At 37.8% G+C, this 26,728-nt stretch overlaps 1 protein-coding gene across 2 annotated transcripts in view; it reads right to left on the minus strand.

Moving 5' to 3' along the window:
- Positions 1-1,892: 1,892 nt before the first annotated feature.
- Positions 1,893-26,728, minus strand: part of LOC131044891 (26S proteasome non-ATPase regulatory subunit 1 homolog A) — a 37,593-nt gene continuing 12,757 nt past the window's right edge. For both annotated transcript variants that reach the window (XM_057978368.2, XM_057978369.2), the window contains 9 exons: positions 14,069-14,206; positions 13,583-13,980; positions 5,790-5,925; positions 5,452-5,700; positions 5,113-5,333; positions 4,731-4,989; positions 4,361-4,593; positions 2,903-3,401; positions 1,893-2,735 (listed from right to left, as the gene is read on the minus strand). In XM_057978368.2, coding sequence (XP_057834351.1) covers positions 2,415-2,735; positions 2,903-3,401; positions 4,361-4,593; positions 4,731-4,989; positions 5,113-5,333; positions 5,452-5,700; positions 5,790-5,925; positions 13,583-13,980; positions 14,069-14,206 — 2,454 coding nt within the window. In that variant the 3' untranslated portion in view covers positions 1,893-2,414. The remainder of the gene's footprint in view (positions 2,736-2,902; positions 3,402-4,360; positions 4,594-4,730; positions 4,990-5,112; positions 5,334-5,451; positions 5,701-5,789; positions 5,926-13,582; positions 13,981-14,068; positions 14,207-26,728) is intronic.

Genomic DNA, 26,728 nt, shown 5'->3' on the forward strand with positions numbered 1-26,728 from the left:
AGGTTTATAGAGTAATTAGTGTTTATAGAGTAATTAGTGATGAATCAACAATTGATACAAGGCTAAATGTTCCAATGCCTACTGATACTTGTCTTAGATACACAATTCAAAAGAATTTTACACAAAAACTAGCACAGAATGATTCGACGGAAAGTGAAAAAGTGAATTGGATCAATTTTGCAAATGCTGAAATGAACCAAGGAGAGGAACAAGTGATGTGAGGGATGATTATTGTCTAGTAATTAATTTAGTTTTGATTTTAATGGTCGACTAGATAATGGGATGCGACTCAAATCAATCAACATCACATGTAAGCCAAGCGCCTAGGACATCCGTGCAGACGATGGGCAAAATGCAATAGCATACAACAATGATGTTTACATGAGTTCTGTCCAGTATGAAGATACATTTAATAACCCAGTCCTTCACTCCTTGATGGATTTACCACACGTCATTGAAATATTTACTTGAAGTAAATTAGCACAGAAAAAATCACTTCATTTCTATGGTTCTCCCTCCTATCATTGAAATGGCTATTCAGAGTATATCATCAAATACACACGAGCTCCATATATTCAATAGATATATTTCTTAGGGGTTGACCCCGCAGTGCAACGGTAATTGCAACCCACTGTTGATAGTGGGTCTTGTGTTCGAATCCCCGCTCGTTCACTCGTGTGTGCCTGGGCTAGAGGAGGGAGGTCGTCGGTTCGTGCTTCCGGTCCCGTCATGTAGCTTGCGGTTGGTGCTGTCTGCTGGAGGCATTAATGCCTCTCCCTGTGCAATTCCCGTACACTGACGTGGTGGTGGGTCCTATGACCGGCAATCCAACGAGGGCGAATAACACATGGAGCGATTAGGTGAGGGAGATATAAGGGGTTATTGATGGAGTGATAAGGAGAGGAGATTGGAGAGATAAGGAGGTAATAGCTGTTGATGTTAGAACTAATGCTTAGAGGTGTTAATACCTCAGATATGTAAAAACGGGGATGAGGCCCCTTGGTTTGAGGCCTCACCTGGCAATTGGACCAGGCTAAAAATACACGCTAAAAATCAAAAAAAAAAAAAAATAGATATATTTCTTAATCATATTACACAATATTTCATCCCTCAATGGTTGTCTTTAAAAAATCTATTCCAAATAAATCATGAGAAAAACTAGAACTAAATATTAAAGGGCCTTCAAATTAAAGTGGCATATGCCCGAGTTAATTTTTGGTGACAAACTACCACAAATTTCCATGACATTCAAGCGTCTTTAAATATATGTAAAATATCATATTAGATTTTTCGAGATTTTGTTATTTAGCATATTTGATTCCTTCGCATGGTGGTCTCCAAATCAAATGAAACTGTCTATACATCAAAATAGCGTTAAATTATCATATAATTTTAAACCTAAAATCAATGTATATTTAGTCAGCCCCCAGAGGAGGTTGCACGCCAATAAAATCATATTGGAACAAAACATTAACCTATATGGGTTTAATTCCCTGTCGTTACGATAGATAATGTAACTATGTCTCAATTATATTTAGCCAAAATATACATAAATATCCTGTACATTATCAGTTCTCCTATAAAAATATGCAAAAATGTCCTCGATAATATTCATCGACTAGGATTTATCACTTCTTGTACAATAGTCACAAGTTTACCGAACAGCGGTCCAGCTTATCTCATTGCCATTTATATCCCAATTTTAAACTTAATGCACTGCGTTACTTCTATTACATATTACTGGATCTTAAGGTGTATTCATTGTTGTCTTAGCAAAGTGCAACCATACTGTCAAGTGCCACATTGAAATAAAAGGATGCAAGCAAGATCATGAGTACTAAATTTCAGATGAAAGCATGTACTAGTTATGTTACAGAACAGATAACTCTGAATGTAAAAACTGGGTACTGCATTTTCTTCCTCTATATGAGAATGAGTGTGGGGTGAGGGGCACCATTACTAAAAAATGTGTGTGAATCTAGGTAGGCCCAATGAAATTAATAACAAAAGACATCTCTGTGTGAGATGAAATTATAGCACTTGAGTTTAAGTACACCCCTTCTGCCACCTTAGGAAAACATGGAATTTTAATTACTAAACTTCTGATGTCCTAAAATGTCCGGAAGTGCAATCTTGTTCCAATCAATTGGACATCTAATAAAATAAGTCATAAAGTGCCCTTTGCTCTTCTGCATTCATATATCGTGCTCAATAGTGTGGACAACAGGAGCTGCGTAGCCTTTAAGATTTTCAAAAAGAAGGCCAACGTCACAAGCTTTTAAAAGCTATAACTGATTTCTTTTAAGATTGAGAAATGGAAAATAAATAAACAGGAGGCACATTTGGAAGCAGTTCTTTCAAGGAAAAATTCTCCTCAATTTTTGTAACAACAAATTGTCCAGTCGCTGCTGATATCATGTACCATATTCAAATGGTTGTGGTGGTTGAGGTTCTCCTTCCTCAACAGACATAGCTGACGCAGAAGGTTGGGGAATTGAGACACTTCCAGGTGATGATAGTGAGGATGGTGCATCCGTCAAAGTGAACACTTCACGCTCAGATGGCCTTATGTCTCTTAGTAACACAAATCCTGATGGTGCTAATTTAATGGGCATATAGCGACCTGCTTCATAAAACTTGATGTACTTTTCCTGTGCTGGAATAACTCGAGCAGGATTTGTTATAATCTGAACAGACGACTCAGCTTCCGTTTTCTTTTCAGATGCACCATCAACCTGCAACATGCAATCAAAATTCATTAGACAAGCAACCAAAAATGTTTCAAACAAATGAAACAATAGGTGACTACATTTGTCACAAAAGGAACAGAAAAACAACTAAAAGATAGCACTAAGATGACAACCATTAAACCAGAGAATCTAAATGCCAAATATTCATTCACCTGCATTGCTTCTCCATCCTTATCACTGGACTTTGGACCCTTCACATTTCCAGGTGCATTACCCTCATCCATAACAGTTTTCTGATCAGCTTCTTTCTTTGCTCTGGCTTTAGCCTTTGCTGATGTAGACAGAACGGCAGTAGGCAATTTTACAGCAGAATTTGTTGTTGGAGGTGTTGTGGGACGAGGATATTCAAACAGTGAGGGCTTAGCTTTTGATAAAAATTCAAACTTGGGGACCTTCAAGTCATAGTTGAGCCCAATGAAAGCAGTAGGAGCAAAAGAGAGACTTAGGAAATATATAAGGGGATACCAATACCAGAACTGGCTAAATACTGCCATACCAACAACAGCAGTGATTCTATCATGCTTTGTCCTGGAAAGCAACTTAATGGTCACATTCCGACCACCTGCATCTAAAATACCTGATGCCAAAATTGCACCCATCTTGCTCATGGTATCTTCATGCTTGTCAAGAATTATCTTCTCAAGTTGGCGCCTGACATTTTAGACATGACAAATAACAAATAAAATCAAAAGAAATAACTATGCCAAAAAGAACGAATGGCTGAAGAGAAACTTATTGCAACAAAATATCTCAACAGAAAACAAGTTGAAATACTAAATTATAAAAAATGTTCTTGGGATGGAGATTCTTCATTTGTGTTCACATTTTACCTCAGATACCGGTTCTCCCCTATTTTGGCTGGGTCCTGGTCCTGGTCCGTGCCCGGTCCTGGTCCTGGTCCGGTTCGCTCTGGGTCCCACCCGGGTCCTGCCCAGGCGGCTGGGCAGGACCCGGGTGGGACCCAGGGCGAACCCAGGAGGACCCGGGTGAACCCAAGCCCGTGGGTTCCCAAAAACGGGGCCCACGGGTTAGCAAGCATTTAAAAACAATAAAAAAACAATATTTTTAATCATATTCATAATTTGCAAAAAAGATAATATTCAAGTTTCAAGTTTCAAAATGTGAAAATGTCATGACACAATAAAGTATAAAGTTAAACATTCAAATTACAAGCCATCTATGGGATTTAAATTCCATATTCATCTTCATCTGAAGCATCCAACCCAAGCCATTAATTCAGAATATTTATTGGCATTGGCAATTATGGATTTATGATTTATTGATTTATGATTTATCTGTTATCATCTATGTATCATTGCATGGGAAAGTTACATTGTATGTTTGATGTTTCATATTTGTATGTTTGAACTGTGAACATATATAATTTTGATGTTTGAAGTTTGAACATATATATATATATATTAAAAAAAATTAAAAAATATATATATATATGTACGGACGAACCCGTACCCGTACCCAAAAATTTTTTTTTTGCGCCGAATCCGAACCCGAATCCAAACCGGAACCGGTAACTTAGCATTTTACCAATTCCAAAACATTAAGTAACTTCAAAAAATGAATTAAAGCTTATAAATATTAGGGCATTGTACCTGAAGCTACCAACACGAGGTTCACATCCCTCATTGGTTTGCATCAGAACCATGGCCATGGCTATAAGAGCACCTTGACGAACAAAATCTACAACATCTGATGTTAAAGGCTCCAGCAGCGAAATAGCCTCGCTCAATGCTGTGCCTGCACAAGAGATGCCTACTGCCAAAGCCGCTCCATATCTGACATGCGGATTGTATGATTCGGACAACAGAGATACTATTCGTGGGGTCTGTAAAATTTGCAGTTATATTTAAGCCCGTAGTAAAGAATCAAGATAGTCTAATTCACACTCCTGATGAACATCCTGTGACCAAATCTAAGTTCATAATAAAAAATACAGGTGCACAATATAGCAAAGATACATACCTGCTCAGGTTCAGAGTATAAAACAAATCCAAGTGCCATCACTGCAGTTCTTCTCACATCATCACTGACATCTGAGACAGCAAAGTGCAACAGACGACGTATGGCTTTGTTATTTGCTGTGCCCCTATACGCCAGAGCCAGAGCATACATTCCACCATAACGCAGAATTGGATCTTGATCCCTGGTCATTTGCTCTATAAGCGTATCAGCTTCTTCTTCCCTTCCATAGACAGTTAGTGCTATTCCAAGGGCCAGGCCTCTGTTCATGATCACACATTCAAAATACAATACTAGAATCTAAAATGTAAGGTTTTCAGGTAACTCCTCTAATGACAAGTTTTCAATTAATGATAATTTAATAAAGATTAACAACCAATGATACCTTATAATCTTCTCATGTTGAGTATCATGTGCATATGCAAGCATTTCACTTGCCTTTTCACTTGAAGTGCCAACCATAAGCAATCCCATACTGATACCTGCAGCCTCTCCAGCAACTGCACTATCGGAATAAAGAACATTCTTGATATCATCGTAAATCTCTTCATCAGCAGTTCCCAAAGCAGCCAATCCCAGCCCCAAACATGCACCATGCTGGATTACCTTTAAAAATCACCACATATCTATAATAAGTAGCTTGAAAGTATTATGCCTTAAATTGAACAGTTGTTTAAATCACTTAGATGTGTCTTGGAACTAATTGAAACTTGAGGAGACTCACTTCAACACTTGTACTGCACAAGCTATCACGAAGAAACTGTTTGATTCCTTCCCCATGGTTGGCATGAATAAGCCCTAAAGCATATAGAGCCCCACCCTCAGAATAAGGGCTTCCACCACCAGTTGAACCATTCTGAGGAAGATAAGGAGCCATCAAAGATCGACCTTGTTGAAGGTGACCCCGGTGAATAACCCCCAAACCAGCAGTAGCACTGAACTTTGCCCAATTTGTGGCCCTACTGAGCCATTCCTGCCAACACAAGTTAAGAGCTTAAGTAGCATGCATTTGACAAAATCCTATCAGCAGTTGGCCAAATCAACAATGAAAAGAAATATCACCAGATTTTCTCTCAAAAACGTATCTACTGTGGTTCCAGCGTGCATAAGTGCATTGGCATATATAGTGGCACTATGGCATACACTGTTTCGCATTTCAACAGATTGCTTTATTGTCTTTAGAATTAGAAGATCTGACCTGTAACATCACATGTACAGTTACAACCACAATAATTACAAAACAGGTAAAATAGTAGAATGAGTGAAAAAAAACTTGCATTAATATTTGTGAATAGCATAAATATTGCATGGAGAACAAAATTACAGATGATCTGTTATCTATAATACTATAGCATTGCATCTAAAAACAGAAGGCTAAAGAGAACATGTAAATACACTGGTCAGCAATAAACAAAGCAGAACATCCTTAAACAGTGATTCCAGGATAGAAGATGAAAGACAAAATACAAAATCTTAGCCTACAATTAGAACTGCTCCCTCTAAATGAGATATCAGACTCTGTTACATTGGAAAGAAACCTTCCTTGAGAATAATCCTCCAACAAAAAGTGGGACCTTGAATATGGCCCCAAAATAACTGTGATGCAAGCAAGCAGACACCCAGTTCCCTGTTCCTTATCAAATGATATTTCTATTCGCCATAAGTGAATTATATGTGCTCACCAGTGTGAGGCAGCTTAGCCTTTTGAAGTTGCAGCACTGTTATATTGAGATTAAGTTTGGTATTTGTTTCTCTTATGATTTCCGTTTTTATTGACATTTACCAATTTGAAAAAAAATGCTATGGAAAAATACTCCCAGTCTTCTGCGATATTGATTCATGTTTTGGAAGTTTTAGATTAGCTGCATTGCACTCAACACTATTTAGTTGTGAACTAATCCTTTAAATATAACAGTATCTAGTTATACCAATCTGTAGAGAAATTTCCAATGAAGTGCATAGTTACAATAATTGTCTCCCTACTAGAATCATGTCGTATTGTGCTCAACATATAAGTAGTTGTAAATTTATCATTTTTATATATAGTATCTATCAAATCTGAAGTGAAAAAGTTTCCAAGAACCATTAACTATCAATGTCAAGTTGGTAAACACATAACTTTATCACGGCACTTATCAAACAATTTTATTTCCTTTTAAAGATTTGTTTTCATTTGATTGTTTGCATCGACATTATATCACACATTTACTGTTCTTTCATTTTTAATCTTAAGTATAAATAGGTCTATTATTTTGTAAACATGTGAGTTGTGTGCATTGTTCAATGCAGCATCTGGACTGTAAGTGAGACCTTGGAGTAAACTGTCATGGAGTAACTACAATGAGACAATTCATTTAATCACAGTCAGTGGACTATAGTAAATAATCACACAAGGATGTTGCTAACAAGATTACTGATGTTTACAACCTAAGAATTCGGTTCCCACTGGGAAGAATGAATATTGCAATCTGAGCATTAATTCTGAAAAAGAAGACAATCAAATTAGTAAGACAAATATAATATGTGATTTTTAAAAGCTAGATAAGATGCATGATTAACTTAATACATATTGAGACAAAATAATACATGAGTTTAAAAGCTAGATAAACTGCATGATCAGCTTAATACGTATTGTTGATGCCAAACAAGGATCATTTGGAAACTTCTCTTTATGTCAGTTGTAAATTGACAGTAAACAGATGTTTCTTAAAATATTTTCAGTGTCCCAGAGAAATGGAATAACTGAGAAACAGGTCTTGTAAGTTTGAGAAGAGAATATATTCTATTTGTGTCTTAATTTAGAAAAAATAGCACGAGAATTTATAGTGAGCATTTATGTTAATTTTTCCTCCATACTCTTGGGTTCATTTCAATATGAGTAGAGGTGTTTCACCATACAGCATGTATTAGTTTCTTGCATTTCTGTATGTGTTGACAGGAATCTTCATTCAAGTATTTTCAGCTGACTTGCATGAAACATAACTCTCCAACATGCAGTGACACTTGGAATTTGTCATGAACATGAATTCACACAAAACCAAAACATCTATAAACTAATCACAAATCCAGATGAACAAAATAATGCTGTACAAATAGATAGGCCTCTTGGATGCATGCATTAATGAGATGACATGTCCAAGAGGAATGAGTTAACTCTCAATCACTCTCAATCAAGATAAACTCAGTTTAACTGAGGCAAAGGTGGCCTTGACTGAATAGAGGTAGCACCTAACTATTATTAATCAAGGGTTGATGAGGTAAGGATGGCACTTGTGTACCTCAAGTCAGGGTATACACATCATTCTTGACTACTTAAGTGAGATCAATTAACTATCCTAATTATCCTAACTGTTTACTGAGGAATCCTAAGAAAACTTATTGTTTAGGTGCAATAATACACTTACGATATATTATATCCAAAGTGAAAAAAATACTAGATAATCAAACACCGAGTATGAATGTAGATAAACACGATTAACCATTGGCACCATTGTATGAGATTACACAACACATCAAGCTGACTTGATTGAAGAAAAGATGTAACCAATGGTCATATCATTTGATTTTGAGTTGCATTCAAGCATTATGTATGCTACTATAATCCATCGTGATAGTATAAAATATGTTAAAGCCCAAGTTACCAAAAAACATGTACTTGTACTGGTATACGAGATGGTTACATAGAGAGCAGAAATTTAAAAAAATCAAAACATATAATTTAAATTTACAAGAGAACATATTTATCCAATAGCTATGCAACTCTAGTTAAACATTTCTGAGACAAGCACAAATGCAAATTTTGTAGGGCAGAGATGGCAATGGACAGACTTTTGTGAATGAGCGAGTATAAAAACTGCACAAAACTATGAATGTTGCCAGGATCATTGACGGGGATGCTAAGGAATTGATGCAGATTACATAAATTGGCCATGTCCTAGGTAGAACATTATGTTGGGATGCTATGACAAGATGGGTAGACAAAAAATGTATTAAAGTTGAGAAATTTCTTTCTACCAAAGGGATTTTAGGTGGTAGAATTCGGCTTTGAAGCGAGTAGGGAAAACATATTGAATAGTGGAGTCTGGGAAATTGAGAGGGGATGTATCTTCATGCAGAAAGGGGAACTTTACTTTAACCCCAAGGCTATGGAGCCATGGAATGGCCCTCTATGGATCTGAAAGTCTAAAATCAAAGATGGCTTTGAAGAAACCCTAGAAGTTGACTTAGTGGAAGGCAAATCGACGTTTTATGCAAGAATCAAAGTCATCACCATCAAGAGGATCCCCTCAAAAATCAAGCTAATCTCATTCATAAGGGAATGAATGCAAGAGCTAGAAGTTGAGGAGAAAAAAAAAATTGTGCATGATGTGGTAGACGAAATCACTTTGAATCTGCTTGCCTTTGCCATAGGCCAAAAATGTGAATCCCCAAGGCAAACATGGGAACTTAACTTTAACCCCAGGACAATGGAGACATGGAATGGCCCTCTATGGATCCAAATGTATAAACTTCCTATAGAATACTAGTAGGGAGCCTATCTATATAAAATTGGAGATAGCTTTCAAAAAACCCTAGAAGTTGACCTAGGGGATGCCACAGAGAGAAATTGCGAACAACTGTATTTTTGGCGTCCAGTGTGACTGTGATGAAGAAATACAGGAAGAACAAATTCAAAGACTTTTTCAAAGCCACGAAAAAAGATACCAAGTTTAATATTATCAAGATGATTGGTGCAGCAAGTTGATCAAATGGCCATATCCATGACAGCCGCATATATGCATTGCTTTTAACCAATGTGGTACAGATTTGGGGAAAATTAACTTGGGGTTTTATCTTCGCACACAACCTGGTCATGGGTAACAATGAGGAGGCAGTACAAGCGGCCATGCCATCCATTAACAAACCGCCTTTGTATGGGTTGATCACAGGGATTTTTGATGCAAATCCTGTTAACGAAAAACAGATAGCAGAACATGCTTTGATCGTTTATAGAGAGGATCTGAAGAAAAGTTCCTTAGGTAGATTTACGTAATTAAGTATAAATAAATGCAGGGGGCTGACCTAGGGCTAATTAAATCTAGTGCCTGGGCTGATCTGAAGCAAAGAGAATTGTAGATAAATTAATATTAACTAGAGGGAACTATATTTGGCCCAATTGAAATAAAGAAAATAAATAATAATTTAAAAAAGAAAAAGAAAAAATTGTTAATTTAACAAGGGCCGACCTCTGAAAGAAAATGGACGCCTTGAAGAGGTATGATCCCCTCCCGATGGGAGATATAAAAGGGAGAAAAGAAGGGAGATATCTGCCCATAAAATGAAGATTTAGGAGCAGACCTAAATGAGGATTATAAGGAAATTTGAAGGAGAACCGACCTTTAGCAAACTTAGAAATGAAGGTAAGCAGAAAGAGAATCGAAGAAGATCAGCATTCATTATCTAATCTGCACTCATCAAACAAGGGCAGAAGTCAGCATACAACAAAGGAAGTAGAATCAGATCTGATTAAATGCATTCATATTAGCTGTGAATCAATGTTTGGACAAACATCTACAAGTATTAACCTATTCACTTATTAAAAGAAATCAGACCAGGTATACACATCTGCAAATAGTAATTAACAGACTGGTAATTCCAGCAGGTAATCGGTATGCAATTTAGCAGGTAATTGGTATGGAATTGATGGAATTGTTTTTAATTAAGGATCAAATAGGTTTTGAGGACACCCGAAGCCCCTTACAACAGGTTTTGAAGTGACCTGAAACCCTCTAGAATAAGCGGGAATCCAGAACCCATAAACAGATCGCTACTAAAAGATGCACCAAAAACTACCAGCAGCTTACCAACAGCCAAACATCAGCAACTGGGCATCAAAGATCTAGCTGAGACACCCACAAGGCCTAGAATTGATGGAAATGTTTAACATATGATCTCGTGTGTTTGACATAGTTAATAATATGAAATGATCATTGATAATTGAATCAGACAGGAAGTCTGCTGAACAAGGAAGAGATAATCAATTTCAGAATTAATAATAGTAGTCAGCAGACTTGGATATTTACAGGTACGTGGTATGATGCATAATACATAGTACTTGTCTTGAAATAATAAAGAAGACATGGGATAAAATGAGAAACATTGCAATTTTTTACATATTCAATGAACTCCAAGCACTACTATGCTATGATATTGGCAATGCCAAATAAAAGTTGCAAATATGGAAATAGACTTTAAATCCCTTTCACGTTTTTCTCCACTCACATAGGCCAACCTTCCATTACCTATGGCAAGTCATCCTCTTGATCATATTTCATCATGGTAATACCACTTCAATCTTCATTGTTGGTTCACCAATAAGTTTGGCATTCACACTACTCTTAATCAAATCCCCAAAAAGTTGGGCACTTATGATGTTCCTAGCCTCAAGCCTTGTTTGATTTCCACGCTAGAATTTGTTGCATAATTTTTATTAGCAAGTTCCAATATGATATTGTTTTTAAATTTATCACCATCTTTGAAGAAAGCTTCTCCTCTACAACCACATCTCTAATAATCACAATCTTATTCGTAGAGACATCAATAACCTAGATGCCTTGGGCTCCTCATTATGGCCAGCAAACATATATGGCTTTCTCTTTGCATCTAATTTATTCCTATTCTATTCATGAATTAGTGCAAAAGCAACACATCCAAAACTATGCAAGTCATTTACTGATGGTCTCCTTCCTCACCATGCTTCCCCTAGAGTAATATTTTGACACTTGCTTACAAGAACTCTACTTAAAGATGTAAAAAATTGTATTCAAAGCTTCACCCAATATCAATAGCATTCCTATTGTGCATAGTACACCTTGCCATCTCTATAATCGTCCTATTCCTTCATTCCACAACTCCATTTTGTTTTGGAGTATATGGAGTAGTTTATTGTTTGTGTATACCATTATTCATGCAAAACTCCTCGAATTGATTGGAGGCAAACTTGCCTCCATTATCTTACCTCGCTGATTTAATAGGTTTATCTACTTCCTTTTCAACCAAGGCTTTGAATGCTAAGAGAAACATTAAAATTTCTGCTTCAACAATTAGATCCCTATCTTCCTAGAAAAGTCATCAACAATCAAAAAGAAATAACAGGCTCCACTTGAAGTGAGTATCTTCATGGGGCCACATAAATCAACATCAACTAGGTCCAAATCTCCTTTAGCCCTACATGCCTTAGCAATATCAAATGGGTGATCACTCTATTTTCCCATTCAGCATCTTGCACAAACATCTTGACTTTCTTGAATGAATCGAAGTCCATTCAACTTATTAGTCTTGCTTAGCATAAACGAATACCAATAATTCAAGTGCTCAAGCACAAAACCATACTCATATTTCTGATTGCCGCTAGTGCATGTGATTCTGCAACATTAAGATCAACAAGCTTGTACAATCCCTTCTCACCAATATCAATTGCAACCACCTTGTCATTGTGGAGTTTATCAATACATTTTTTACCTTGAAAGTTGACAAAAAGAGTAGAAACCTTAGCCATTTCACTGATTGTAAGAAGTTTCTTGCTCATGTCAGGAACATACTGAACAGTCTTAAATGTATAATAACATTCTTTGATATGACATTAACATTAACACACCTTCCAACAAAAATAAGTTCATCCATCTCCTAAAGTTTTACTTCTACTTGTATCCTGAATAAAAAATATTGACCTATCTTGGATTCATTAAAGATGAGGACAATAATTTACAGGGATGGTTTAGACCCTACTAGGCACAATGTGCCAAAAATTCAGGAGGAAACTCTTAGCAGTTTGAAAGACATTAAATTATACTATATATTCAGATAAATTATGGAAAAAGTTAGACAGAAGCCTCAAAAGTGCTCGAACAAGCCAAATTCCGGGGATCTTTGTGTGGTTACTACACAATGTGATAAATTTTCACAACAAAAACACCCTCCCATTAAAAGGTTGTGGAATTAAAAACCCTTCAACATTCATTAAAATTATTAAGTATCGAATAGAAAAAAAATTGCCCTAAATATTTTATACTAGTCACTTTAGATCAAATAAATAAATAAACCTATCTCCTCACAGAAAACAGTGAGTGCCTCCACCAAGTTTCAGTAAATGGTCTTTTGATCACCTTCTCACTTATTTTTCACCCCTCCAACCAGGCCAGATCTACATGGGTCTACCTTTTAGATCTAGCAGGAGAGCAGAAGAAAAAAGCTCTGCTCAAATATGATAAAAAAGCCTTCCTTACATAGCTAGCAAAACAGCGAAAAAAAAGCCTTCCACAGCTTGCCTTAAACTAAAGAAAGTGCAATTTCTGAGGGTGAAACTGTTGCCTACTCTGAGGGTGAAACTGTTACCTACTGCACCAATTTCACTTCCAAATGAACACAGCTTTCATCCTTGCTAGAAAACTTGAAATTAGGAAAAATCCAAACTAGTGCTGAATTCAAATACCCTTTCCTGTGTACTGCTACAATTATTCACAGCAAATACTCCTCTCCTTCAAAATTCTCACAAAATCTTCAGCACAGAAAAAATTCTCCCTCTCAGGCTCAGCTATGAGCAAAGTTCTGACACCATATTAGAAAGATTTGCGGCAGAATCAATGCCACAACAAGAAACATATTCTAATTGGAATTATGCCTATTAAATTTTGTTATGAAGGAAAGCCGAATTGGCCGTCCATAAAACAAACTTCACTAGCAAACAAAGTCAAATCTCAACAATACAACTAAATCTCCTAATTTGTTGCTATGTTAATCCTTCCATGCACCAACAGGACACCGATACTAATTTAAATATCCTATGAATCTATAAAATATAACACAGAATTTCATACCTGTTATGACTGTATAGAAATTGTAAAGTGATCTGTATTGATTTTTCTCCAGATAATATTGCTTTAATTTTTGCCAGTCTTTCCATGTAAGTTACTTCTTTTAAATCCACTTCATCCATTTTTCCAAGCTTGATGGTCTCCCTCACACTTGCATCTGCCATTTGGACATCCTCAGATGTTTCCATTGCAACAGAAGTCGGGGGAGAAGCGGTGCTCCCATTTCCAGAAACTGGCCCAATAGATTCAACCTGTGCTGCAGATGATGATTGACCAGGAGTCGGGTTATTATAGGACTGAGATTTAGGCTCAGGCAGACAATCTCGAACATTAAGAAGGAAAGGCTGATACTCATTCTCAAATAAATCAAAAGCTACTTGAAACGCCATCAAAGCATCATCCTGAAAAGAAACAGTTCATATTAGTGATCTCTGCAAGAAAACAAATCTTGCAAGCACAATTCCTCAAGAAATGCAGTGGGAAAAATACCTTATTCTCAGATTGCAACAACTTCTCCAAAATGGATGCAACACTTCCAGGCTCATTTAGAAACATAAGACACTGACAGATACTTATATAGTCAGGTGAAGGTGACTTTTCATAAATCTTGACAAGCAGCCGAAGAACCTGCAAATAAAATTTGAGCCATTCATAAGCCTAGATAAAATGAACTATATATTACATTCGAATTTTGTTTAACACGCATAATGGATATGAAACTCTGCAAACGCAATAAACTACAAATGAAATTGCAATGTGCAAGATGATAAGATGCTTCGTTCATTAGTGCCAGACAATGATAAGATGCATCTTTCATTAGTGCCAAATATGCTTCATGCCTTGTAGTGTCAATGATTAGCCTGGCAGGTAGACCAAGAATGCTGTTCCCTGAAATCTATTGTCCAAACACACATAATTTATTCAATGTTCCACAAAAACACGTTCCCCCCCCCCCCCAAGGCCCAACTCCCCCCATCCCCAAAACCCATCCCCGAAACTTTTTGCCTTTGTACCCCCGTCCCCGTGTCCCCTTGTCTCCCCATCCCCAACAGCCGTGGAACAATGAATTTATTTGAGACAACAGTGATTGTTGGAAAGGTAATCAGAAGATTGGCTAGCAAAGAGGACATTCACAGATTGATTGACGCTAGATTTTGAAGATGAAATGGAGAGGGAAGTCTCCTTGGGTAATGCACCTTGGTAGATCAGTGGATCTCTAGTAGATACCCAAAAATGGATGAAAAATATTTATCCACAACTGATAGCTACATGCGAGTGGGCGTAATTGATTAGAATGTTCAACTTTCCAATCGAATATTGGGATGGGGATTGTATCAAAGATGATCAGGTCATGTCTTGGACAGGTCTTTGGGGTTGACATGGGTGAGGATGATTTGGCTTTATGTAAAATTGATCTCTATCTGACCTCTACCTAGGGTGGTAATTCTGAATTCTATAGCCGGCACATGGGAGCAAACAATTGAGATCAAGGAGAAACATTTTTATTGCTTGCACCATGGAAGAAGAAGTCATGTTGAGGCCAGTTGCCCTTTGCCTCCAACAAAAAAATGGGTACCAAAGGTGAGACACAGTAATATTATCTCCAATCCGATGGGAGGCCATGCCCCTTCTCCGGCTCCTACAAAAGTGGATACTCGATGTGAACCCTCTTTGCCATTGGGGAGCCAAGGGGCCAAGCAAGTTAATATTAAGACTGAAGTAGTCAAATTGTTGGATAAACATGGGGATGTTTGAGGAACTATTTCCCCAAAGATAAGGATGGTTGACCAGGCTAAGGAAATAATGGGCATAGAAGAAGGGAGTGCGAAGGAGACCGACAACAACATCAAGGTGGATTCAAAGTTTTGCCCTGTTGAGAGGGGGCTTGATTCTTCCAGAATCAGAGAAGTATGCCCTAGCATGTCTGAAGTGGAAGGATAGGAGGATCTCTGACAGTTAGAAGAAGAAGATGATCATGATGAACTAGGGATCATCGATCAGCAATGCATAAGTCAATCAGCAGCAAAGGTACTCAATCAGGGAAAGAAGATAGGCAAGAAACAGGGAAGGAAACCAGAGAAGCAAAAAAGAGAAGAAATTGTCATTGAGAAAGGGTTAACCAGCATTAAGGAGTACATGTTGAGATCCAGGGGAGTTAATACCTCCCTTCGAGGGCAATGAAGATCACCTCATGGAATGCCAGGGGCTTTAATTCCCCCCACAAGCAGTATGTGACCAAGTGCGATCTCACAAATTATTGGTCAACATAGTTCTGTTACAGGTAGCAAAATTAAGCAAAACTGAATCACATAATTTCTTGCAACATTGCAAGTCATGGTTAGGGGCTTTCAGTGATCCCATTGGAACAGCAGGTGGTTTGGGATTACTCTGGGACAATTCAAGAGTAACGATCCCTGACATCAAGATTCATCATGATTGGATTGTTGGTAAGGTAAACATTTTATTATCTGGCATTGTTTTTTATATAATTAACGTTTATGGGCCCATCAAAATAAAGGAGAAGCACCTAGAATGGGGGGAACTCTTTGATAGGTTGGTGATGCTTGAAGCTTTTAAGATAATTTTAGGTGGCAACTTCAGTGCCATCATAAAATTATCAGAGAAAAGTGGTGGTCTCAGATTGAAAAGTGCCACAATGATCGACCTTAGAGAATTTGTTGATAAGAATAATCTCTGTGATCTCACTCCATAGAATGGGCCATACACGTGGACCAGCAGAAAAATTAGTTTCACAAGCATTACAAAGCCATACATTCAAGTTAAAAGGGAAAAGAGACATGGTGGACAGCTTAATTCTAGTTAACAAAACCATGCATTCGATTATGGAAGCAAAGAGCAGCAGTATGATGATCAAGTTAGATATCAGTAAGGCTTATGATAGGGTGAAATGGTGGTTCCTTATGAAAGTATTGGAAAAATTTGGATTTTATAAAGGTTGGCTGGACTGTGTATACCATTGTATATCTACAATCTGCATCTCAATTGCAGTTAACATTTCCCTTGAGGGGTTTTTCAGCTCCTCTCAAGGTCTTCAGCAAGGCCCTCTGAAGGTCTTCAACAAAGGGACCCCTTGTCCCCTTTCCTTTTTGTTATCATCGCAAAGGCATTAGGTGGTCTCATTAAGCAAAGACAAAAGAGTGGCAGATGGGTTGATGTCTTGGTGGCTAGAGCAGTGGATCCAATCACCCACACACAGTTTGCAGATGACATGATGTTATTTTGGTAAGTTAGTGTTCGGGAGGCAGAAACTAGTAGAAACACAATCGATACGTACAATGAGTGTTCGAGGCAGATCATCAACAAAGAGAAGTCAAAAGTATATTTTAATTTTTTCAATACCAATAAAAGGTGGCAATGGCATATTAAACAAGTATTTGAGTGCATGATAGAGGCCATTCCTGCCAAATATTTGGGTGCACCAATGTTTGACATGGCTGTTAGATCTAAGTTATGGAAGGATGCTATTGAACACACCCGAGGCAAGGTTATGAAAGGGCAAGTGGCTGACACTTGCTGGTCATATCATAATGTTGAAAGCCGTCTTAGGGGTTGTTCCCATCTTCATAAAGTCATGCCTTCCACTTACAAGGAAAGCAGACTCTCCTTTAGGAGCCTAGAAGAAGTTTCTTTAAGAGGGGACAAATGATAATAAGCGAATCCTATTAGTTCACTAGGAAAAGCGACAAAGTTGGTTGAGCATGGAGATTGGGGATGAAGGAGTTAAGGTTGCAAAATAGAGCTCTCCACACTAAACACATATGGAAGATGTTCAAACACTCAGACAAATTGTAGTATTGAATAATGCAAAGAAAATACCTACATAATTCGGATCCAAGCACAATACTCACCCTAGAATTTAGTAGAGGATCGGCCATTTGGAGATTTTTTGTGGAAATGCCACTCAATTATCATGAACCATTTTACGTAAAGCATAAATGATGGAAAACAATCCAATTTCTGGTTGGACTCGTTGGATGGGTTTCCACCTCTAGGCACGGACCCTAATTTCGCAAAACTAAAGACATTTTATCTCAAAATCAAGGGCTTAAAGTGGAGCACTATCTCCAATACACAAATGGTCATGGAAGGCAATTTGGATTGATGTTAGCAATATCCCAATTCCAAAGAGGATCACGAAAAAGTTTAGGATGGAACTAGATAAAAGGCAACTTGTGATCAGCCCAAGAAGGGATGGAATTATATGGTGCAGGGCTAAAAAAAAGACAAAATACCACACATCTGGTATATTTGATATTGAAGGCCATTAGATCTACATAGGAGGTGGCACGGTTGCCAAAGGAGCTCTGTTGGAGTAGGATGGTTTTCTTGAAGGCGAGCTTTTACATGGGCAATGTTGCACAAAGGCATCTTAATAGGGGAACGACTTCAAAAGATGTGTATCATTGGCCGAATCGATGTATTTTGTGTAAGGAAGCCAAAGAGATATTAAATCATCTGCTACTTCATTGTCCATTTGCACAAAAGTGTTGGAAATGGTTTTGGGAAAATTGGAAGGAACCGGTGAGTGACAATATTGTTGACATCTTGGTGAGTTGGCCACGGCTGTCATCGAAGGGTATTTGGAGAAGAATTTGGTTGGCATTGTAGTCAATGATTATATGGCACTTGTGGCAAGAGAGTAGTAGAATATTCAATTCCGCAAAAATGTCTTGGGAGGATGTTGTCAGGAAGATGGAAAAGAGTATCACAGAGGTGCTCAATTTGAAAACCACAATCAAAGGTAGTTTGTAGTATACAATTTGGGATGACGAAGAGATGAAAATCTGGACGGATTTAAAAGTCCACATGGGGATTGGTTCCGAGAGGAAGAAGGCAAAACTTCAAACTAAATGTTAGCCCCCCTCATGTGGGAGAATAAAGATAAATTTTGATGGGATTGCTAAGGGCAAGGGCAAGGCTGGGTACGGATAAATTGCCCAAGATGAACACGCAGATTTATTATGGGCGATTTCTGGACGCTTAGGGATGACCACAAATAACGAAGCAAAAACGGAAGCTATGATTCAAGAGTTGGAATGTGAAGTAAGAGGATTCAAGGAGATTGATATTGAAGATGATTCAATGATCTGTGTTGATGCAGTACGCAAGTGATCAACGCCTAATTGAAAGCCGATGAGATATAGGGCATGGGAGAATCTGGGAAGATTGGACTTTTCTATCTATCACATCTTCAAGTAGGATAATATGGCTGCTGATTTATTAGCTAATGTGGGGGCGGAGGGTGGAGCTCAAGAAGTTGTCAATGCATTCCATGAGACTTCCATGGAATGGTCTAGGCGAAGTCCTTAAGGAGGATAAGGGAATTAGGTAATGGTATGATGATTGTGGTCCAACTCAATGAGAACTACAGACCTATGGTATGATAATTTAGTGTGAATGAATGGTTGTTTTGCTTTGTGACCTTTGATTATGTGCTACAAAGTCCATCACAGGTCATTCCCGTTGACAAAGGGGTGCCCTTGAGAGGAGAGACTAAGATTATCCTACATTATCTCCCTCAGAATCTTGTTGTATTCTCTTATGGCAGGTTCAGATCGACATGTTCTCATGGTGATGAGTTACAGATAGTGTGGCGAAGGGAGGGTCATGGATCATAGGAAAAATATCTATGAGTAGACTAGTGACAGCGGATTTCACAGAAATTTTAATTTTCCTTTGTCTGAAACAAGGATTAAATTGGGGATGTGAGGCCAAAATCGGCGAACTAGATGGCTTATCACTTCAAAGTTCATTGTGAGTGTAGTGTAATGTTCCCCCAAATAAATAAATAAACCATGAAAATAAAGATGACATGATATTGATTATTTTTATATTAATATTCTAATCTGGGATTAATATAAATAATTAATATTGTTCTTATATTGTTAACGCTCTTTGAATAAGGGTAGTTCATAAAACTACCTCGTAGGTGAATAAAATGGCATAGCGTGAGTTATCGAGGCATGCCTGGAGAAGAGAATTTCATTCCCGTGTGGCAGAATACAAACAGAATTCAACCTCCTTTCGTCAGTGAAGACTGGCCTATTGGTGGAACCATGATAGCATGAACAAAGGTGTGGCAACGTGATACTGGGAGGGAAGACGTGCTGGTATATTTCCGTGGAATGCCGTGAGACCAGAGTATATCCTCCATATTCCTTATGCTCGTATTGGGGTGTGATCTCCGGATGCAGAGACCAAACGATCTCATATTCCTTACGCTTGTATCAGGGTGTCAACTCCGGACGAAGAGACAAAACGATACGAACATCTCGTATCTCGTGGCAAGAAGGCTCGATATCAGGTATATCTCCTACCGCGTGGTAACGCAGACAACACGCAGTGGCTGTGACAGGAGTGCAGACGGGGTCTATTTGTCTATTCCGTAGAAGATAAGCAGGGATAGAGTTCAGGTTAGAGTGGTGAAACTTCGGCATTCACAGGTGTATTTCCACATTGACAACCAATGGGCATACGGAGATTCTTCCGGAGGACTACCGCGATGATCTTTGGCACTGCCAACCGCGCGAACTAACAGGTGCACCATGAACATTTAATTATACTATATTGAATGTGTACAATGTCTGCTCAATCAATGGAAAAATGATCAATAAGCATGAAAGTTAATGTTGGACTGCACGGTATATATATTGATGAATGAAATTCATATACATCTCAATAAATAACCAAGTTAAACAATACATCTCTGCATAATCTGGTCATAAACATTTAATTGCAGTCAATCCCCAGTAAGGAATTTTACAGTGGTATCAGAGCTTGAATCCTACCGGCCTGCAGGGTGATTAGGAACTTCATGAAAACTTAATGCACGGTTGAGTATGCACCAGGGAAATTATAATTTCTGAAGCACTAGGGCCCGTCAAAACAGATTTCAAAACTCACCTTTAGCACAGAGTAGTTCATCTATTCCGTTTGAAATTGAAGATAGCCACACAGAAACTGACTAGGAACTTATTTTTGAAACCAACATGGGAGACCTGGATAACAATAGGGACCTATTGGCTGCACTAATCAGAAGTCAGCAAGATATGCAAGATAATGTTAACAGAATGACCAATTTGATGACCCAATTTATGGCTAATAATATGAATCAGCGCCAAAATAATGGAAGACAAAATAATCAACATCAAAATAACGGGGGAAACAATGGGGGTAGAGATGAACAATCTGTCAATATCAGCCAGAAAGAACAGGGACAGCCAGACCTTTTATGCCTACATTTACTGCTAGAAACCAGCAGCCTGAAAATGAACCTAAAATAAGAGAAATACAGGAAGAAATACATCATGATTGGTTAGGTTCTGGAGAAGAATTTAGATCAACAATAACATTTAGAGAATATTTAGATGTCAGAATGAAACATAGGCCAAGAGGACAGCGAGGAAACAATAGTGAATTGCAAAGAAAAATTGGAAAAATGTCCATTCCTTATTTTGATGGAACAGGTAAAACAACGGCTCGGACATGGGTGCAAAAATTAGACACATACTTCCAATTAAATCCTATGCTAGAAGATGAGGCAATTAAATATGTCGCATTACATCTTGATGGTGTAGCACATGAATGGTGGCATCATGGGCAAGTAACCTTGGGTCATAATTTGATAAGTACTTATGTTGAGTTCACTGAGAAACTTATTGACAGGTTTGATTCTAAAGATCCTGAATTACGTCTTAAAGATTTGACTCAGCTTAAGCAAACTGGAACTGTTGAGCAATATATTTCTGAATTTGAAAAATTAGCAGTTTTAGTTACTGAAATTTTAGAAAGACACAAGATTGTAATATTTATAGATGGATTGTCTGATTCCCTCGAAGGTTGGGTTAAGTCCTTAAACCCTCTTACCTTACAAACAGCTGTCAAAAGAGCAAGAGAATTAGAACTATCTTCAAAAGGAAACTTTTTTAATAAAAGACCACCTCCTAAACCAGAAAAAGACAAACAACCTTTCAATAAAGATAATTTCTTTAAAAACAGGTTAGATAAAGAAGAGGGAAGAGCTTAGAAGGAAAAAACTATGTTTCAGTTATAGGGAAGCATGGCAGCCTGGACATAGATGTTTAGGGAAAGGAAAAATTCATTATATTGAGGTTATGTCTGACAGTGAGGATGAAGAGAATGTTGATCCTAACATAGAACAAGCATCACAGAACACAGAGTCAAAAACAGGTATTAAACAAAGAGGAGTAATAGCATCGATGACAGGAACTCCGCATTATAATATTTTCAGAGTTAGGAGGCGTTTTGAATGGGCAACGTGTGATTGTTATGCTTGATAGTGGTTCTACTCATAATTTTATAGATGCAGCACTTGTGGAAAAACATGGTTTGCAGACTGAAAAACATGAGGGATTTGATGTTAGAGTAACAGGTGGAACTAATTTATCTAGCACTCATAAAGTCCCTAAATTGAATATTACTCTTGGCAATTACACTGTTACGGATGATTTTTATGTGATTGATTTGGCTGACACCAATGATGGAAACATTACATGAATATACACAGAGTTTTAAAAGATTGGAATTTTCTTTTAAAATTGATGATAAGAAGGTAGTCCTTCGTGGTATGTCTAACAATGGTCCTAGGATCGTCAGTGCTAAAAGAATGGAAGCTATTTTCAGACATGGAGATGTGGCATGGTCAGCACAATGTTTAATTTCCAACAAGGTATCAGGTTTTGAATCTAAAAATTATCAAGAAGATTTATTGAAAGTATTAGATTCACATAATCTGGTTTTCAGTGATATACCTCCAGAGGTCCCGCCTGACAGAGGATTTAAACATACCATTGAATTAGAGGAAGGTGCAAAACCCGTTATCACAACTCCTTACAGACATCCTAAAACATTCAGAGATGAAATAGAGAAGGCAATTAAGGAATTGTTGGATATGAGACATATCGGGCCCAGTTCTAGTCCTTTTGCATCATCTGTAGTATTGGTCAAAAAGAAGGATGGGACTCTTCGCATGTGTATAGATTACCATGCTCTTAACAAAAAGACAATCAAAAACAGGTATTCAATTCCTTGAATTGATGAGTTGTTAGATGAATTACATGGTGCTGTTTATTTTTCTAAAATTGATTTGAGGTCAGGATATCATCAAATTAAGTTAAGAGATCAGGATGTCCAAAAACTGCTTTCCGTTGTCATTATGGTCATTATGAATTCTTGGTTATGCTGTTTGGGTTAACAAATGCTCCGGCAACATTCTAGCCTTGCATGAATCATACTTTTAACAAACAGTAGAGGAAATATCTGCTAGTTTTCTTTGATGATATATTGATTTATTGCAAAACTTGGGATGATCATTTGAAACATATTGATGTTATTCTTGGTATTATGGAATCTCAATCACTTTATGCAAAGGCCTCTAAATGTGAATTTGGAATGACAGAAATTTTGTATTTAGGACATATGATCAGTGCTACAGGTGTACAAGTTCATCAGGAAAAAATAAGAGCCATTATGGATTGGCCACCACCACGAAGTCTCACAAATTTACGAGGATTCTTCGGATTATGCAGTTATTACAGAAGGTTTGTCACAAGGTTTTCACAGCTAGGGGCACCGTTGACAGATCTTACCAAAAAGGGGGCATTCCTTTGGCAAGAGGAGGCACAACAAGCTTTTGAGAAACTGAAAAAGGTATTGAGCTCTTGCCCAGTACTTGCACTCCCAGATTTTAATCAACCTTTCATCTTGGAATGTGATGCATCTGGTGAAGGAATAGGAGCAGTTTTAATGCAAAATAAACATCCTATAGCATATGAAAGCAGGAAACTTAATAATCTAGAGAGATTGTATTCTATCTATGACAAAGAAATGTTGGCAATCATGCACGCATTGGCAAAATTTAGACAGTATTTGGTTGGTGGCAAATTTGTAGTCAAAATTGACCATAACAATTTGAGATATTTTTTGGGACAGAAAGACTTGAATGACACACAACAAAAGTGGATCAGTAAGATCCAAGCTTATGATTTCGAAATTGAATATGTGAAAGGTAAAAACAATGTTGTTGCAGATGCACTATCTAGAAGGCCTGAAATAAATGCATTATCTGTGATAACAGCTGATTGGAAATCTTTATTGCTGGTAGAATATTCTAAGGATTCTTTTGCTTGTGATTTGCTAGATGGTAATACACAAGACGATAAATATAAGGTTGTAAATGATATTATCTATTACAAAGACAGAATTTATTCGATCCCAAGATCAAAGTTGAAAGTGAAAATCCTCCAATCAGTCCATGATGTTCCTCTAGCAGGGCATCCCGGCTACTTCAAAACTTACCGGCAGATAAGAGAAAGATTCGCCTAGAAAGGACTTAAGAATGATGTCCTTCGTTATGTTAAAGAATGCATCACTTGCCAACAAAATAAGCAGAGCATACTTATCCTACGGGTCTATTGCAGCCTTTGCCTATACCAAAACAGAAATGGTAAAGTATATCTATGGATTTCATTACAGGCATACCACGATCTCAAGGTAAAGATTGCATTTTTGTTGTGGTTGATAGATTAACTAAATTTGCACACTTCTTATCTATCACTACAGAATTCACAACTGTTCAGCTCGCAGAATTGTTCTTTCGAGAGGTGTTCCGTTTACATGGTTTACCAAAAAATATCATCAGTGACCGAAATAGCAGTTTTTTGAGTATATTTTGGGGGGAACTTTTCAGATTGACAGGTACCGAGTTAAATCACAGCACGAGTTATCATCCACAAACCGATGGACAGACAGAAATAGTAAAAAAGTGGATTGAGGGTTACCTTCGTAATTATGTGTCTGGTCATCAAAAAGCATGGGTTTGTTGGCTATATTTGGGTGAATACTGCCATAACACTACTTATCATATATCTATCAGTATGACTCCCTTCAAAGCACTATATGGGTATGATGCACTTTCTTTTATTGATCTGGCTTTTGATCAGAGTAATGTTCCCAAATCTCATGACGTGCTTCAGGAATGCCAAGATATATTGAAAGCACTTAAGGAAAATTTGCAATGTGCTTAGAATCAACAGAAAATTTATGCAGACAAGAAGCGAGTTGAACGTCACTCTGAAATTGGGGAATTAGTGTACCTCAAACTACAACCCTATAGGCAATCATCCCTCAAACGGAGTAGGGCTAACAAATTGAAGCCTCGATTTTATGGGCCATACCCGGTGATTCGGAAAGTTGGCGAAGTGGCATATGAATTGGATTTACCTGAAGAAAGCAGAATACATAATGTATTCCATGTATCTTGTCTCAAAAAAGCTTTGGGTCAGCAGGTGACAATATCAGAGAACTTACCACCACTGAATGAAAAAGGGAAATTAGAGATGATACCCGAAGTGATTTTGGAAACCCGAGACCAGCATTTGCGGAATAGAACAATCAGGGAATGCCTCATTAAATGGCAGAATTTACCATTGGATGATGCTACTTGGGAAAATGAGCAAGTTCTTCAGTATCCTGGATTGCAGTTGCTTGTGGGCAAGCAACATTGGGCAGGGGAGACTGTAATGTTCCCCCATATAAATAAATAAACCATGAAAATAAAGATGACATGATATTAATTATTTTTATATTAATATTCTAATCTGGGATTAATATAAATAATTAATATTGTAACTTATATTGTTAACGCTCTTTGAATAAAGGTAGTTCATAAAACTACCTCGTAGGTGAATAAAATGGCATAGCGTGAGTTATTGAGGCATGCCTGGAGAAGAGAATTTCATTCCCGTGTGGCGGAATACAAACAAAATTCAACCTCCTTTCGTCAGTGAAGACTGGCCTATTGATGGAACCATGACAGCATGAACAGAGGTGTGGCAACGTGATACTGGGAGGGATGACGTGCTGGTATATTTCCGTGGAATGTCGTGAGACCAGAGTATATCCTCCATATTCCTTATGCTCGTATTGGGGTGTGATCTCCAGACACAGAGACCAGACGATCTCATATTCCTTACGCTTGTATCGGGGTGTCAACTCTGGACGCAAAGACAAGACGATACAAACATCTCGTATATCGTGGCAAGAAGGCCTGATATCAGGTATATCTCCTACTGCGTGGTAACACAAACAACACGCAATGGCTGTGACAGGAGTGTAGACGGGGTCTATTTGTCTATTCCGTAGAAGATAAGCGGGGATAGAGTTCGGGTTAGAGTGGTGAAACGTCGGCATTCACAGGTGTATTTCCACGTCGACAACCAATGGGCATACGGAGATTCTTCCGGAGGACTACTGCGATAATCTTTGGCACTGCCAACCCCGCGAACTAACAGGTGCACCATGAACATTTAATTATACTATATTGAATGTGTACAATGTCTGCTCAATCAATGGAAAAATGATCAATAAGCATGAAAGTTAATGTTGGACTGCACGGTATATATATTGATGAATGAAATTCATATACATCTCAATAAATAACCAACTAAGTTAAACAATACATCTCTGCATAATCTGGTCATAAACATTTAATTACAGTCAGTCCCCAGTAAGGAATTTTACATGTAGGGAGGAAACGGACAAGCAGCAGATTGCTTGACTCTTCCACCATCATGAAGAGCAAGCGAAGGATTTGATATTGAATGTCATTGGTGCTTTGCTATGGGAAAATGGCCATGTCCACAATGGCCTAGTGTGCTGCACATTCTTTACCGTGATCACGTAGGCCCTAGGGTAGAGTTTTTGGGGCATCCAGTTCGGTCAGTTTGTAATAGCTTCAAGCTAATTACCTGCCCATAACGAATGCCATCTATCACATTTGTGTGAAGCCTTTAACCAGGGTGTTGGTTAGGCTGTTCAACCTGGAGGCTGAAGGGAAGAAGGGCAAGATAAGAAGACATAGAGTCTATTTAGGAAGAGGATAAATCAGAACAATATGGAGGAGCTTCAGGCCTTCCTGGCTGCCAATGTGGATCTGTTTTCACCAGTGAAAATAGCTAGGAGATATGAAGTTGGTACAGGGATTAGATTTTTCCTGCACAAATATATGTAATGAATGTTCTTTAATTTGGTTTTTTCAAATTTAACATAGGGAGGTAACCCCTCTAGTAAGCTTACCTTAAAAAGAAAAAAATTCATAATATAAATATA

The sequence above is a fragment of the Cryptomeria japonica genome, chromosome 1 (genome assembly GCF_030272615.1).
Source record: "Cryptomeria japonica chromosome 1, Sugi_1.0, whole genome shotgun sequence".
Lineage (NCBI taxonomy): Eukaryota > Viridiplantae > Streptophyta > Pinopsida > Cupressales > Cupressaceae > Cryptomeria > Cryptomeria japonica.